At 40.6% G+C, this 12,670-nt stretch overlaps 1 protein-coding gene across 1 annotated transcript; it reads right to left on the reverse strand.

Annotated features, from left to right (window-relative positions):
* Window positions 1–21: 21 nt before the first annotated feature.
* Window positions 22–12,286, reverse strand: casd1 (CAS1 domain containing 1). The gene is made up of 18 exons (XM_015040379.1): window positions 11,774–12,286; window positions 10,545–10,641; window positions 9,601–9,721; window positions 9,109–9,153; window positions 8,950–9,012; window positions 7,940–7,984; window positions 7,733–7,856; window positions 6,384–6,598; window positions 5,881–6,300; window positions 5,084–5,173; window positions 4,861–4,980; window positions 4,578–4,734; window positions 4,120–4,199; window positions 3,891–3,992; window positions 3,665–3,805; window positions 3,509–3,586; window positions 1,962–2,054; window positions 22–1,325 (listed from the first exon to the last, which is right to left on the reverse strand). Exons 1-18 carry the CDS (start codon window positions 12,009–12,011, stop codon window positions 1,065–1,067), a joined length of 2,490 nt encoding a protein of 829 aa, XP_014895865.1. The 5' UTR covers window positions 12,012–12,286; the 3' UTR covers window positions 22–1,064.
* Window positions 12,287–12,670: the final 384 nt, after the last annotated feature.

The raw sequence follows: 12,670 nt of genomic DNA on the forward strand, positions 1-12,670 counted from the left end.
AAAAACAAACAAAAACACCTGGTTTTTTTGTTTGGTTTTTTAGGTCGGTCTGAGGAAGGACGTTTGTTTCTTCTATGGTAGAACAATATGTGCAATATTGTGCATTTTCCACCACATCTAGTATGAGGCATGTTTTAAAGAACAGGAGATGAACAGCTGTACAAAATAAATCTGTTGTATCATACAAATATACATATATATATTTACACAGCATGTGGCGCTAACAGGACACAACCATTCGACTGAAAGGCTCAACCTTGTCTATGAGATAGTAGATTGGGTACAAAATTCTTAATGCAATACTTCACAAACAGCAGTTATGGACGCAAAGTACAAAACAAAGCCAAAACTGTATAAAATATAAGCTTAATTTAAGTCATTAAATACTGTACATGCCACATGTCATTTCTGAGCTACAGCAGGTGACAACAGCGACTTTCTGCAAACGCAATAATCTCAAACGTTGCTTTAAATGAGAGGGAAAAAAAATTTTTAACAATTGCACTGCAAATTTTTTGACTATACACTCGGCAGGTTTGTGATCAGTCCACATTGATCCACTTTTTTCCTTGTGTAAATATCTCACACCAGCAATATAGAAGCTCAATGACAAGATGTTGTGCAGATCAGCTTATTTGGAAAAAAAAAAAAAAGAGAAAGAAAAAACGTTCCATATATGCTGGTGGTCCTACTGCCATGTGGACGGAGAGATCCTCGGAGGAAACGAGGAACAAACTTCATATCAAACAAGTTTGGCTAAAGCAGAAGAAGTGCTGCGAGGTTCACAGCAAGCATGAGGTCCTGAGCCCAGAGAAAGTGGTTTTGGGTCTCCAAGTCTTAACGTGAAGGCAATGTAAACATTTCAGTGTTTCTGTCCTTTTAAATATTCCTCTTGCCAAGCTTTCTCATTGTACAGCAGCCAATAACAACGTTACTGAAGTACTCTGACCAGTCTCATCTGGCCACCAGTAGCGTCAAAGAAAAAAAGAAAGTTTGATTTTCATCTGTCACTTCAGTCATAGCAGGCCCCCCAGTCCGTAACCCAGTCCTCTCAAAGTATCTTTTTAAGTTCCAGGTGTGAGGAGCTGGGACATCAGTACAAGTAAACTCACGAACCCCATGGCCCCCAGTCTCTTCAGCAGGGCCATGTTGTCTTTGGGGATCACCACCTGAGCCAGGTCGTTGGTGATGACGGAGACCTCGTGAGCTACACAAACGAAGATGAAGGTGCTCACCAAGATGTTGAGTGAAGGGTTGCCCGGGATCAGGACCAGGATTCCCTTGGTGTCTGCCGCAAGCCAGATGTGGTACTGACAAATGAACAGCTGGCGGCGACAAAGTCAAAGCACATATTTCCAGGTCCAGTTACAACATGTTCATAACCAGTGCAGACCTTTAAGTCCAACTCAGTTAGTTAAGATTTGTATTTATTTATTTTTACCAAATTGACAAAGGAAGTGTCAGGTAGTGAATGGTATTGAACATTTTAAATTCAACAGGTGGAACTTTCAGTTTTGTTATTCAGCTATGACATTACTAATGAAAACCCAAAATATATATTTTTTAGAAAGTAAAATAAAAATAATTTTAAATCAGGAAATTGAATATACTGGTCATGTTATCTACTCCTTTCAACTAATGTAAACCACTTTCTATTCTTATGTATGAATATAAGAAATAAACACTGGATGTTATTAATTTTCTCTTTAATATGACAATCGGAAACTTGGAGTCTGCATTAGTTATAAACCAAATAAAATTAAAAAATATTCGAAATATATCACTGTGCCTTATAAGTCTATACAAGATACACATATTTAAACTACTACAGTTATTTACATCTTTGAATTGAGGCTCACCTGAAGATTGCCATCACTTACTGTTTTAACTCGCCATTTACAATGAATTATGCGATTCTGAATTATTACATGTACCTGCCTGTGCAGACAGGACCATCTTACCTCCAGGGAAATCTTTCCGAACCATGAAAAGAACGAGCTGTAAACAGAGCGAGCGTAGCCAGGAATGTTCCTGATAAGAATGAAGGCCAAAATCTGTTAACACACAAAATGGAAACGTCTCCAAGTCAAGCCAGGAAAACACCGGTGTGTTATTTATGAAACTTCAAGTTCTGGAAGTAGGTATTACGTAGAGTACAAACATTCTGCGTGGGCATAAATGTAATTTATTACACTCGTTATTTCAACTGTATTAAGTCAACATTTAAATACTTTTTTTTAAAATTCTCCTACTGGTGGTGGCCTGGCAGTGACTTGGTGCAAAATCAAAACAACCATCTTAAGTCGATATGTTCAAGGCAGGGTAACTTCTGAATGATTAAGATTGTTTGGCTTCTGGTAATTTCTCCTTGCCAGCAAGAAATGATCTGATTGATAGAAGAAAGTTCAAAGAAATCATTGAGGGTTCTAAAAAGGAAACTTCAAAAATAATCAGCTTGGTATGGAGAAAAGACTACCAAGGCTCAAAGGTGCCATGACATTGATCTGTAGCGCCGGTGTACAAGCTGTTTCAAAGTGAAAAATGGTGTCATTTATCGTGGATTAAGAGGATCTTGACCAAAAAAAAAAAAAATAAAACCCTTGCTCCAAAACAGCTCGATTGAAATGTGCAGCTGCCCACACGGAGAAGCCCAGGTTCCTGGAGGAAACATTTATGTCCAGGCAGGACGAGAACTGAACCAACTGGTATTACAGAATTGACGAGAAGAGTTTGGAAGGACTCAAGGTGAGGCTTTTACATCTGACCTCTACAGCACCAAGCACGGTGGTGGTGACATTATGTTAAGGGTCTGTGTAGCTGCTACATAGCTAGCTTAGCATTAGGCAAACATCAGGTTTCCAGGGTGGCCTTTCCAATGTGCCAGATTGACTCCATATTCCAGTCTGTTTTAGAGCAAACTTCAGCATCAAATTCATAGCTTTCAAAATAAATTTGATCACTCTCTCCTGAAATAATTATGTTCAAACATAAGTTATCGCATTACAAAGTTATTACAGTCACGCCCATATTGTGTGAAGACCTGAAATCAATTTAGAAAGGAATGAGAACCAGCTGGTAGCAATTTGTAGAACTATGTCTACATTTGTTTTAGGTAACTCTTATCTTGAAAAGCGGACAACTCCCTGTACAACTGAAACTATCTTGTCATTTTGTATTTTGAAAGGAAACACAAAGCTACTGGCAAGTATGTGAGCAGGTTCGCCGTGGTTCGACTGAACAGGGAATGCTAAATGAGTTTATAGCAGTTAGCAAGACAACTCCTGCCAAGTCACATAGTAGTTCAGCTGTACTGAAGGTTGACGCCCTTCACAGCACTTTAACCCTGTGTACACAGATGCATTAATCACACTGCAGTAGTTAATCTGATGCTTCTAACATCAGTTTATGAAGTTTTTTTTCTCATAGGGAACAAGGTTGCCATGTTGAGTTGATGCATCTGCAACAAGTAACTTAAGAAAATTGCAAATGTAACAATGCAAAACTGTACCTGCACCACAGAGATGTAAGGGTGCATCTCGTTGCACTCCGTCTTGGTTTTGCAGCTGCTCGCCCATATTGAGTAGGTCTTGAAAACGAGAAAGAGAGGTTAGGCGCATTTCTGCAACATAGGTTGACTGAGAAACAAAACGTAAAGAGGTCTTACTATGAAGGAAACCACCGAGGAGAAAAGGAGCAAGTTGGAAATCTTTGCAGGGAAAAGAGCTTCTCCTTTGCCCTCCGACAACACCTGACGCTTCTGCAGCACCAGGTAGATGAAGGCAAACACCATGCCGTGAATCACAGCCTGTGTGCCAACAAGTCGAAGCCGTCTCGGTTTACAGTAAACTGAAACTGGTTGAAAGGTATGCTGGTCGCCACATTTGACTTACAAATCGGTCCAGCTGCCATCTGAACCACCACTCGTGGACGCTTCCGTTCAGCTCAAACAGCTTAGAGACGGGCCACACTGAGAACACGCTCATGAAAAGACTCTGCAGGCGAGATTTGAGATGAAGATCAAACTAAAAGTGCTGCACATCATGCCAAAAGTACAGAAGATTTGTACCAATTTGTAACTATAAAATACAACTAATTGTAGAGCTGAGGAAACGAACCCACCTTTGAGAAGGCAAAGAAGCAGATAATCAGCAACAGGCCCAGTAACTTGGCCAGGATGCCAAAATACCAGATGCCACTACCTGTCCAGACAACATGATTTCTTTAAAAAGACACTCCTCATCTCTAAAACTACACACAATAGAATATTTTTACCGTTTACCAAATGCAAATACAGTTTTGGTGAAATGTTTACATGCACTCGTGTTGGGCAAGAATGTCATTACTTTTAGGTCCAAAGAAAGTCATTTCAAACGTGCTCACGCAGTTCTGTGTTTGAAACAAACTGAAGTTGAGAAACGGTCCAAACCCTACGTTAAAATCCCAAAATGAATAACAGTCATGCCGATTACGGGCGTATGTAAACTTTTCACTGAAAACATGTCATTTTTAAAAAAATTATAAGAAAGGTATAGAAAGTTGGTGCTGAAACTAATAATAATCTCATATTTGACACCTACTGTTAGTCTTCTTTTGAAGGATCTGAGGCCAAATGGCCATTGTGGCGTAGATGAGAACAAACCAAAATGTGACCAAGGGGACAAAGTAGTAGAACTGGTATGGTCTGTCCATTACAATGCAAAGTACAACCACAAGGAAGTTTAGCCGGAACAACACCTGTAAGCATACACATAAAAGAAAAAACAAAAAAAAAAATCACTCATAAACATACGTCGTTCAAGTTCAGAACAGCACGTTGGGGATTCCTAAAAAAGGTTAAAGAATAACTGAGTGTAACTTCACCTGACACACTCTATAAAGTCCAAAGTCTCCTTTGAGCCAGAAAAAGGAAAAGTGTCCATAGCCAGTCTGAAACAGGTACGCTGCCACCAATACACGGACGTGCATGTACACAGGAACAAACTACAAAACGAGACAAACAATTTTGTTGTTTATTAAACATCCGCATCAGACTCAAAGCAGAACAGCTGCCGACGCGTGTAAAGGGAGCACGTCTGGGACTCACAGCGCTGGCTCCAGAAACGTGATAGATAAGAATAACCAGCTGCATCCAGCCTTTCCATTCATCCGTTTGCTCTCGGTTGAGCAACTTGGCCTGTAATCCAAAGAAAAGAAGATGATTATACGAGAAAAAAATATATATATATATCTTTCAGTCAGATATGACACTAAACCTGAATGAAAAGTGCTGAATCATCACAATCCTGAATGGGTGCATTTTGCTTAAGCCGGTGAGGGCAACAGCAGATGGCTGCGGAGCAAGTTTACATTTCAACTGACGAGATTCGTAATCAGCACAAAAGTATCGAACTGAAATAGGAGCAGTCTTTGGTAAATTTATGAATAAACCACGACTGTGTGGCTGCTCTATGCTCCCCTTCAACAAAGGTCTGAAAGGCTGTTTTGGCTCGTCAACATCCCATATAGGTTTGTGACTTTTTTTTTTTTTTTTAATCATAAAAACTCTAAAGCCTGAAAGCACAAACATTTTTCTATGCTAGATTTCCCCCTTGCAAGCAACTTTCCAGAATGTGACCAATTTACAATTGGTCAATTTATTAATATTGAATAAAGGACTAGTTATAAGTGAAATAAAGTGGGTGTGGAACAGGACATTTTCCCCACATATGCTAATATGTCTTGTGGCACATAATTTTCTCCATCAATATTAAGGAATTATTGACTCAAGACAAGCTCCGAAAAGTTACTTGTTAGTACACTTGAAATAAGATAAAACTAAGATATTTGCACTGGAAATACTTAAAAATGTGTGGTTTTCTTTGCAGTAGAGCGTCTCCTCACCTCCTTGGTATTCTCACTGTAAAACACTCCCAGCACAAGTATGTAGATGAGCGGGATGAAGAACGCCGAGTGCGTGTAGAACTTCTGCTCCTTCATGAACACATCAGCTCGGTCGCACAGGTAGAAGTACAACATTATGACGCCCATCCTGCAGAGAGCCTGGAAAGGAGCCTTTGGTCCGAGGGGGGCGGCAGCAGTGGCGGGCTTCTTCTCCTCGAGACTCTCCACGTCGGGAGTGGCATGCCAGCGATGGCGGTTGCAGCCGAGGGCGTGGAGAACCACGAAGACGACGACTGCGCCCAGGAAGAAGCAAGCTGACAGTTTCTGGATGAGGTTTGGCGGGGAAATGGTCTGGCAGCAGGAGCCGTCAATGGGCCTCAGCAGCTTGTTGCAAAGGGAGTTCATGAGGACCATGGCTCCCTGGAGGGATGATTTCACACATCAAAACAGGAGAAATACTAAAGAATCTCATTAAAAATAAACCAAAAAAAAATCCTGCCTACCACATTCCTGGTGCCCTCTGGCAGGTGTAAACCATCGTCTGAGTTTACGATCGTTTCCAGGGCAGCCTGTCGGGCCGCCGCCAGCAGCTTGACCCGAGACCTCCCGCTGTACTTGCTGCTGTTGAGCACCTCCGTCGCCGCTTGATTGTACAGGTCAAGCTGCTGGTTGGTGATCATCTTCCTGTTCTCACTCAACGTGTCCTCGTACACCGGATCTGCAAGACAGAACAGCGTTGGCAGTACGTCACATGGTACACGTTTGACTACGGACCACTTTCTGTTGTAAAACTGATCAAGTGGATAAGAAATATTGGGGCTGCCACCATTTTTTGTGACACAGAACCTGCTCCTCCTGCACTGGAACAGTATGGTTTTGTGGACATCACTCAATGCATAGCAATGGCGTCCCGCAGGTAAACGTCACTAGCTGTAGCAGCTAATAGACGACGTCCAATCCAGTAATATCGATGGTCACTCTACTCCCTAACCGTTCTCTCTTCTCTCCGTTTTTGAGCACTTGATGAAAATCAGGTAATAAAAGGCAACCATATCATTGTGATCATTCTTTACAGAAAATATTAGTGAATTTTGTAATAAGAGTGTATGGCATTCACATTTAAAGAAGGCCTTCCAATCGCATAATTGTGGGTACATCTATGGCCTCCTCTTGCCCACAATGCATCCCCACCAACTTGCAACACAAAGTCACACCCTTGGCAACACGTCAAAACTCTGCTGGCCAATTCAGGGACTTGGAAACACGTTCACTGTTGAACTCTCGGCTGATATAGGACTTTATGACCGAGAACATAAAAGTTAGGGAGAGTTACATTAATTCAAACAGGAATAACCAGCTCTCAGTTTTAAAGTTTTCACTCTAAAGTAAGAACCGTGTTTTTACATTAGAGTTGTGCGTACTACTTTCTTCCTCTTTTTGAATAGCTACAGGAATACTCAAATTTTGGATGGGAAATGACGCATTGAAGTTGTCGTTTAATCACAACTGATACAGTGCATATTGTTTGTTGGTTTGTCAAAAAAAAAAAAAAAACATTCAACAGCAATTTCCAGGAACAATACCGATAAGTCTAATTTCTCATGTTCCTATCTATGTGATTTCAAATGATAGTGTTTAGTCAATGTAGAAAGTGAAGGACAAAACAGAAACATTAATAGTGTTCAGATGTTTCCTCCCCCTGATAGTAATCTCATTTTACAAGAATGCGCATGGGATTTATTGCTGCAGTGAAGCCATCAGGCAGTAATAGTGACCAGGCTGACTGACGTAAAAGTTAATCATCATCATCATCATGTTTCCAAGCGGGTAATCTGCTTGGAGCGGAGCTCACCTTGCAGGACCCAGTAGATCTCTGCATGCTCAGCCAGTTTATCCAGATGCACAGCAATTGCCGTCAGGTTTGCTCTGTACTGCTGCAGGGTTTCGCTGCTGCCGCTGTGCAACTTGATGGACCACTGTGATAAGTGACGAAACAAGTGAGATTAAGACAGACTACTTGATCTGCAAATATTGACAGGCATTCTTTTAGGCGGCTTACTGTTGCAGCTCCGAGGATAACAACATCAGGTTTTGCAGCGGCCTCCTGCGACACAAAGGTTAAGAATATTGACAGATTTACATGAGAGGAAGACAACCTAATTCGTTTTCATTTTAAGTCGACCATAAGAAGGGAAATGTGAATTGTTTCTATTGGGCGTTTTTCCTTGACAAAAAGCCATTCAGGCATTTGCATTTTGCTCCACTGAATCAATGTGGAGAACCACCAGTTGCTGCAATCATGTCTGCAAACATTTACCAACTCCACAGAGAGACTTTTGCCAAGCGTTTGTTGCAAAATTGCTCAATTTCAGACGCAATGATGCATGACTGCAAGAAACAGTTATCGCGTCTTGCCAAAGGCGTTTGTTTTAGACCTGGAGTTTGACTGAATTTACAGTCTCAAGTGTTTGTTCTTGTCATATATTTTCCTCCACCACATATTTAGCTCCATCCATCTTCTTACCAATTCTAACCAGCTTCCTGGGCACCAATAAAAAAATAAAAATGTTCCACTGTAAACCCTGTCTCCACCTTGTTTCACCATGTAGATTGGCTTTTCATGATGATACGCAGTACTGCTAGGCAGGATTTTAGACATTGGCCAAACGGTTTCATTATGCTCTCATCTTGCCGACTTTTTCTTTGTTTTCCGGCTTGTCAGTTCAGGAGAACGGCCGTGTCTTTGTAGCATTTAGAAAACAAACAAAAAGAGAAACTCACAATACTGCTTCATAACATTACACCGTTTTAAACGTTTCAACAACTTCATCCTTGGCCTGCCTGCTGCGCTCATGACACGAGAATACAGGCGTAAAGACTGAGTAATATCTACAGTTAGATATGACATAGCGTGGTGTTGTGTGACATGTGAGGAGGATCAAGGGAAAACTGCCCCAGGCTATCAAGACGGAGACAAAAGTGATCTGCTTTGAGGATAGAAAACGGATCCGTCATAGAATTGTTCAATTGGTTCTTAAAAATAGAACTTGATGCTGTGTCAATGCTCACATGCGTCCATGACATCACGCGGTCCTTCATCGAGTTATTTGCCTCTGGATACCAAAGGAAGTCCTAGAAATAAAAACAAGAAAAGAAGGGGTTTTTTTGTTTTTAAATCAAAGGTTCTTCTTAACAGGAAAGATAAGAGTGACTCTATAGAAAGCTCACCACATTAAGAGACGACTTCTGATCTTGAAAGAAGATGTCCTCATGCTGCAGGCGTTACATGCAAGCAGACAAAGAGAGGGTCTGTTGGAAAATGACTTCTCCTTTCTCGCTCCCCTCTCACCAGCTTGCTTCAGCTCAGAATAAAACTAGTCTGTCACTCGGCTGCACATATCTGGAGTTTGAGTCACTTACCGAAAATAGAACAAGCACAGTAATTTATCAGCATTTAGGCCAAAACAGATAATAGAAATCTCGTTTTTAAGCAAGCGGGAAGGCTTTAAGTTTCTAGCAGTAACGGCTCAACAGGGTATGGGGAAAACAATCCTTTTATCTTTCAGGAAGAGTCTGAGATCTAATTATAGGGATTCAGAGCTAAACAACCAACATATATTTGCCGAGGGGGATTCGGGTAGAACATATCCTGTTAAACCGGAATGGAAAGATTTCTAATAGCCCCCTGAGCGTGAAACATGCCGTGTCTAGCAGCTATACCTTGTTTCCATCTTCTGTCGTCTCAGGTTTGATAATTTTGACAAAGGAGTAAAATAGCTGCCTGATTCGCGAGTCACCGGCAAAGACCACACGTTTCTCGGAAAGGCATGTTATGGCGTCACTGCAAGACAAAAAAAACATCGGTGAGGAATGTGATAATCAGAAGTATAAATGTGAAAACCTCTTAGTAGCAACTGGATGTTACCAAATTAGCAGTAAGTGGCAACAGTTAAATTTGGAAGATTAAATCAGAGCTAATCTTTTTTGCTTTGACAGTCAGGAGTGACTGAAACATCCGGGTTTATGTAAAGAATCTGATCTAAGCAACATGTTTCAAGCAGAAAAAAAACTGATGTAATGTGTTAAAATATAGTTTTATCAGCTTAAAAAAACCATAAAAAAAAAAAAAACTTGGATAATGATGAGCAAAAAGCCAAATTGTGATAGCGGCTGTGATCCTAATGAGAAATAAGGTAGTGGTAGTATCATGCTCATATTTTCAGCATTCAGGCCTAAACATCTTGCACTGAGTGGTGATGCATAGCAAAGAAATCTGAAGGAAACTAAAGAGAATGTGGTGCAAAACATTTAGTAAATTTCATTTAAAAAGTTGAAGGCACAGTTTTTTTTGTTTCACAATGATGAAAAAAAAAATCTGATTTAAAACAAACAGATGGTATTCGCAAATCTTCAATAAAATAAACATTTTTAAGAGAAAACAGGTAACCGTTTCACAAAGACAGCCAGCAGTTGCTTGAAATATTTAATTCACTTGCATGTCGATTCCAATTATGCAATGTTGTAACAATTTACTTTAAGTTTCATTCATCTTTGCAAACAGGTAGGAACTATGCAAACATTTCCATTTCTTTCACTAAATGTAACTATTGCGCATCCACCCTTGCTTTCAAACACACAGAGGAACAGCTATTCGTATGACTCACTTGCTTTTGTATTTGTGCATCATACAGCCATAAGGCTGCCATACATTCTCCCCCAAGTAGCGTCCTTTGGACAGCAGCCATTCACATGAGTCTCCACCTAGAAACACACACACAGAATCTAAGAGTAAGTGTGAACAACAACTCACTTTTCACTGATGTGCAAACAGCACCGTGGCATTTCATTCAGCACAGTGCCGCTCAGGTTGGGTGGCTTTGTAACAAAATAAAGCCGTGCGCAATCTGGCTTGAGTGTAATTCACTCTGGCTATTCATTTATGTGCAAAATGAATGCAGCTGCAACTCACAAAGCATGAAAGACGGACGGAAGCTGGTGACTGACACAGGCTTTACTGCCACCACACATTCAAAGCAGCTGCTCAGCGTATAAGTCTCTTTAGACTGGTAGCAGGACACAGGTATTTGTGTGCTGCTACACAAATATTAAAAGGTTTTATATTTTGTTAAACTTTTTTGTTTTTACACTATTACTACACTTCATAGTTTTACATTTCCCCACGACCTATTATGTAATTTAAATCGATTTTAGAGGCTGTATTCCGGTTCAAAAATCTATAATTAAAAAAAGAAGAAGAAAGAAGCTTAGCTAATGACAATGATTAAAATAACCCACTACACTTTGCTGTTTCAGATTTTATTTTAAATAGTCACTTTACTAAATTAAATAAACACTTAACAAAATTAAATAATAATAATTGTTTATTATTCTTATTCCTCTCATTATTATTCAGCAAAAGAAATGCACCTTTATAATTCTACATTTGTAATGACAATGTTTAAGGGTTATTTTTCAAGTTTTCTATGCGTTTTACAAGACTCTGTCCAACGCTCAGCTAACAAGAAAAACACGAAAGCTACGACTAACTATTTCACTGGTTCTATTTATCCAGTGTTTGCTTAATGAATATTTCAATCTTACGAATATTAAAGCAGGTTTTGACATAAGTAGAGCTACAGTATGCTAGCTTCATATTTAGCTAGCCTGTTTAAACATCCACGCTTCCGCTGCGAGGCTTGCCTAGTGCAGTTTAAACAACATTACATACATTTTATGCCATTTCCAATCTTTTTATTCACCCCCATGAAACAAACAGTGCACTGTACCAGCGAGCCGAAGCGCTCCCAGACCCTAACAGTGAGCTAGCTGCTGTTAGCTTGTGTCAAGTGTGGGGAGCATCAACCGTCAGTTCAAATAGCGGCGCTCCACTTACCTCCGTAATGCCGCAAAGCCGTGTGGAACAAGAGCAGCAAAAGAACCGCCGCCAGCGATATCAGTTTGGCATTCTTGATTGTAAAATGTTGATTTATTTCGCGTTTGCCCAGGCTGTAGGCCAGGACCGCCATCTTTGCTCCTCCATGACAACAGGCAGCTGTGTAGTCCAGCAGCGGCAGCGCAGCACCACCTGTCCGCTTCGACTCATGCGGCACTGCCTCCTCTTCGGTCTCCATCACCGCCTCAGCAGAGTCGCCGCGAGTGTTCGGGATGGCTGTTTATATTCCTAATGATGAACTTTTTCCAAGCTTATGTAAAGCCGCGCGTCTTTTCAGTCTTAAAAACAAGAAAAGTTTCCAACTGCCTCGAGTGCAGTTTTTAAAACTCCAGTGTCAACCGTAAAAGTCGCGCGCCTTCCCTCTCATGAAGACAGGGACATTTAAAAATACCGTGAATCTTTTGGAGCCTTCGAACTGGATAAACCGGGTTGTCCTGAACAATGTGCAGAGCCTTGCATACCTTCTATCTCAAGGTTTCAAAAATATAGGGAGTGGAACAACTTCCAGGGCTAAGGAAACCTTATTGTTCTTGTTATTAATAGTACTGGAAGGATTGTTGGAGTTTTTGAAAATGCTATGTTGGGCGGAGCATACCTTTTTGTATGTTATAAACCACAATCTACTGGGCAAAGTCCAATACTAAAACCTTCAGAGGTGAAGTCAGGGTAAATTTATTTTATGAATTTTAGCGTTTGAGATGGTTTTCCAAGGGTTATCAGTTTTCCAGATGAATGTCACGTCATACTTGCCTCGCAAAGGTTTCTGTACCCCGTGAGCCTTACATTTTGATGATTCAGAACCACAAACTTTACTGTCTTTTTATATGAGTTTCTGAA

This window comes from Poecilia latipinna, unplaced genomic scaffold, assembly GCF_001443285.1.
Source record: "Poecilia latipinna isolate Pla-1442-1.1 unplaced genomic scaffold, P_latipinna-1.0 Scaffold508, whole genome shotgun sequence".
Classification (NCBI taxonomy): Eukaryota; Metazoa; Chordata; class Actinopteri; order Cyprinodontiformes; family Poeciliidae; genus Poecilia; species Poecilia latipinna.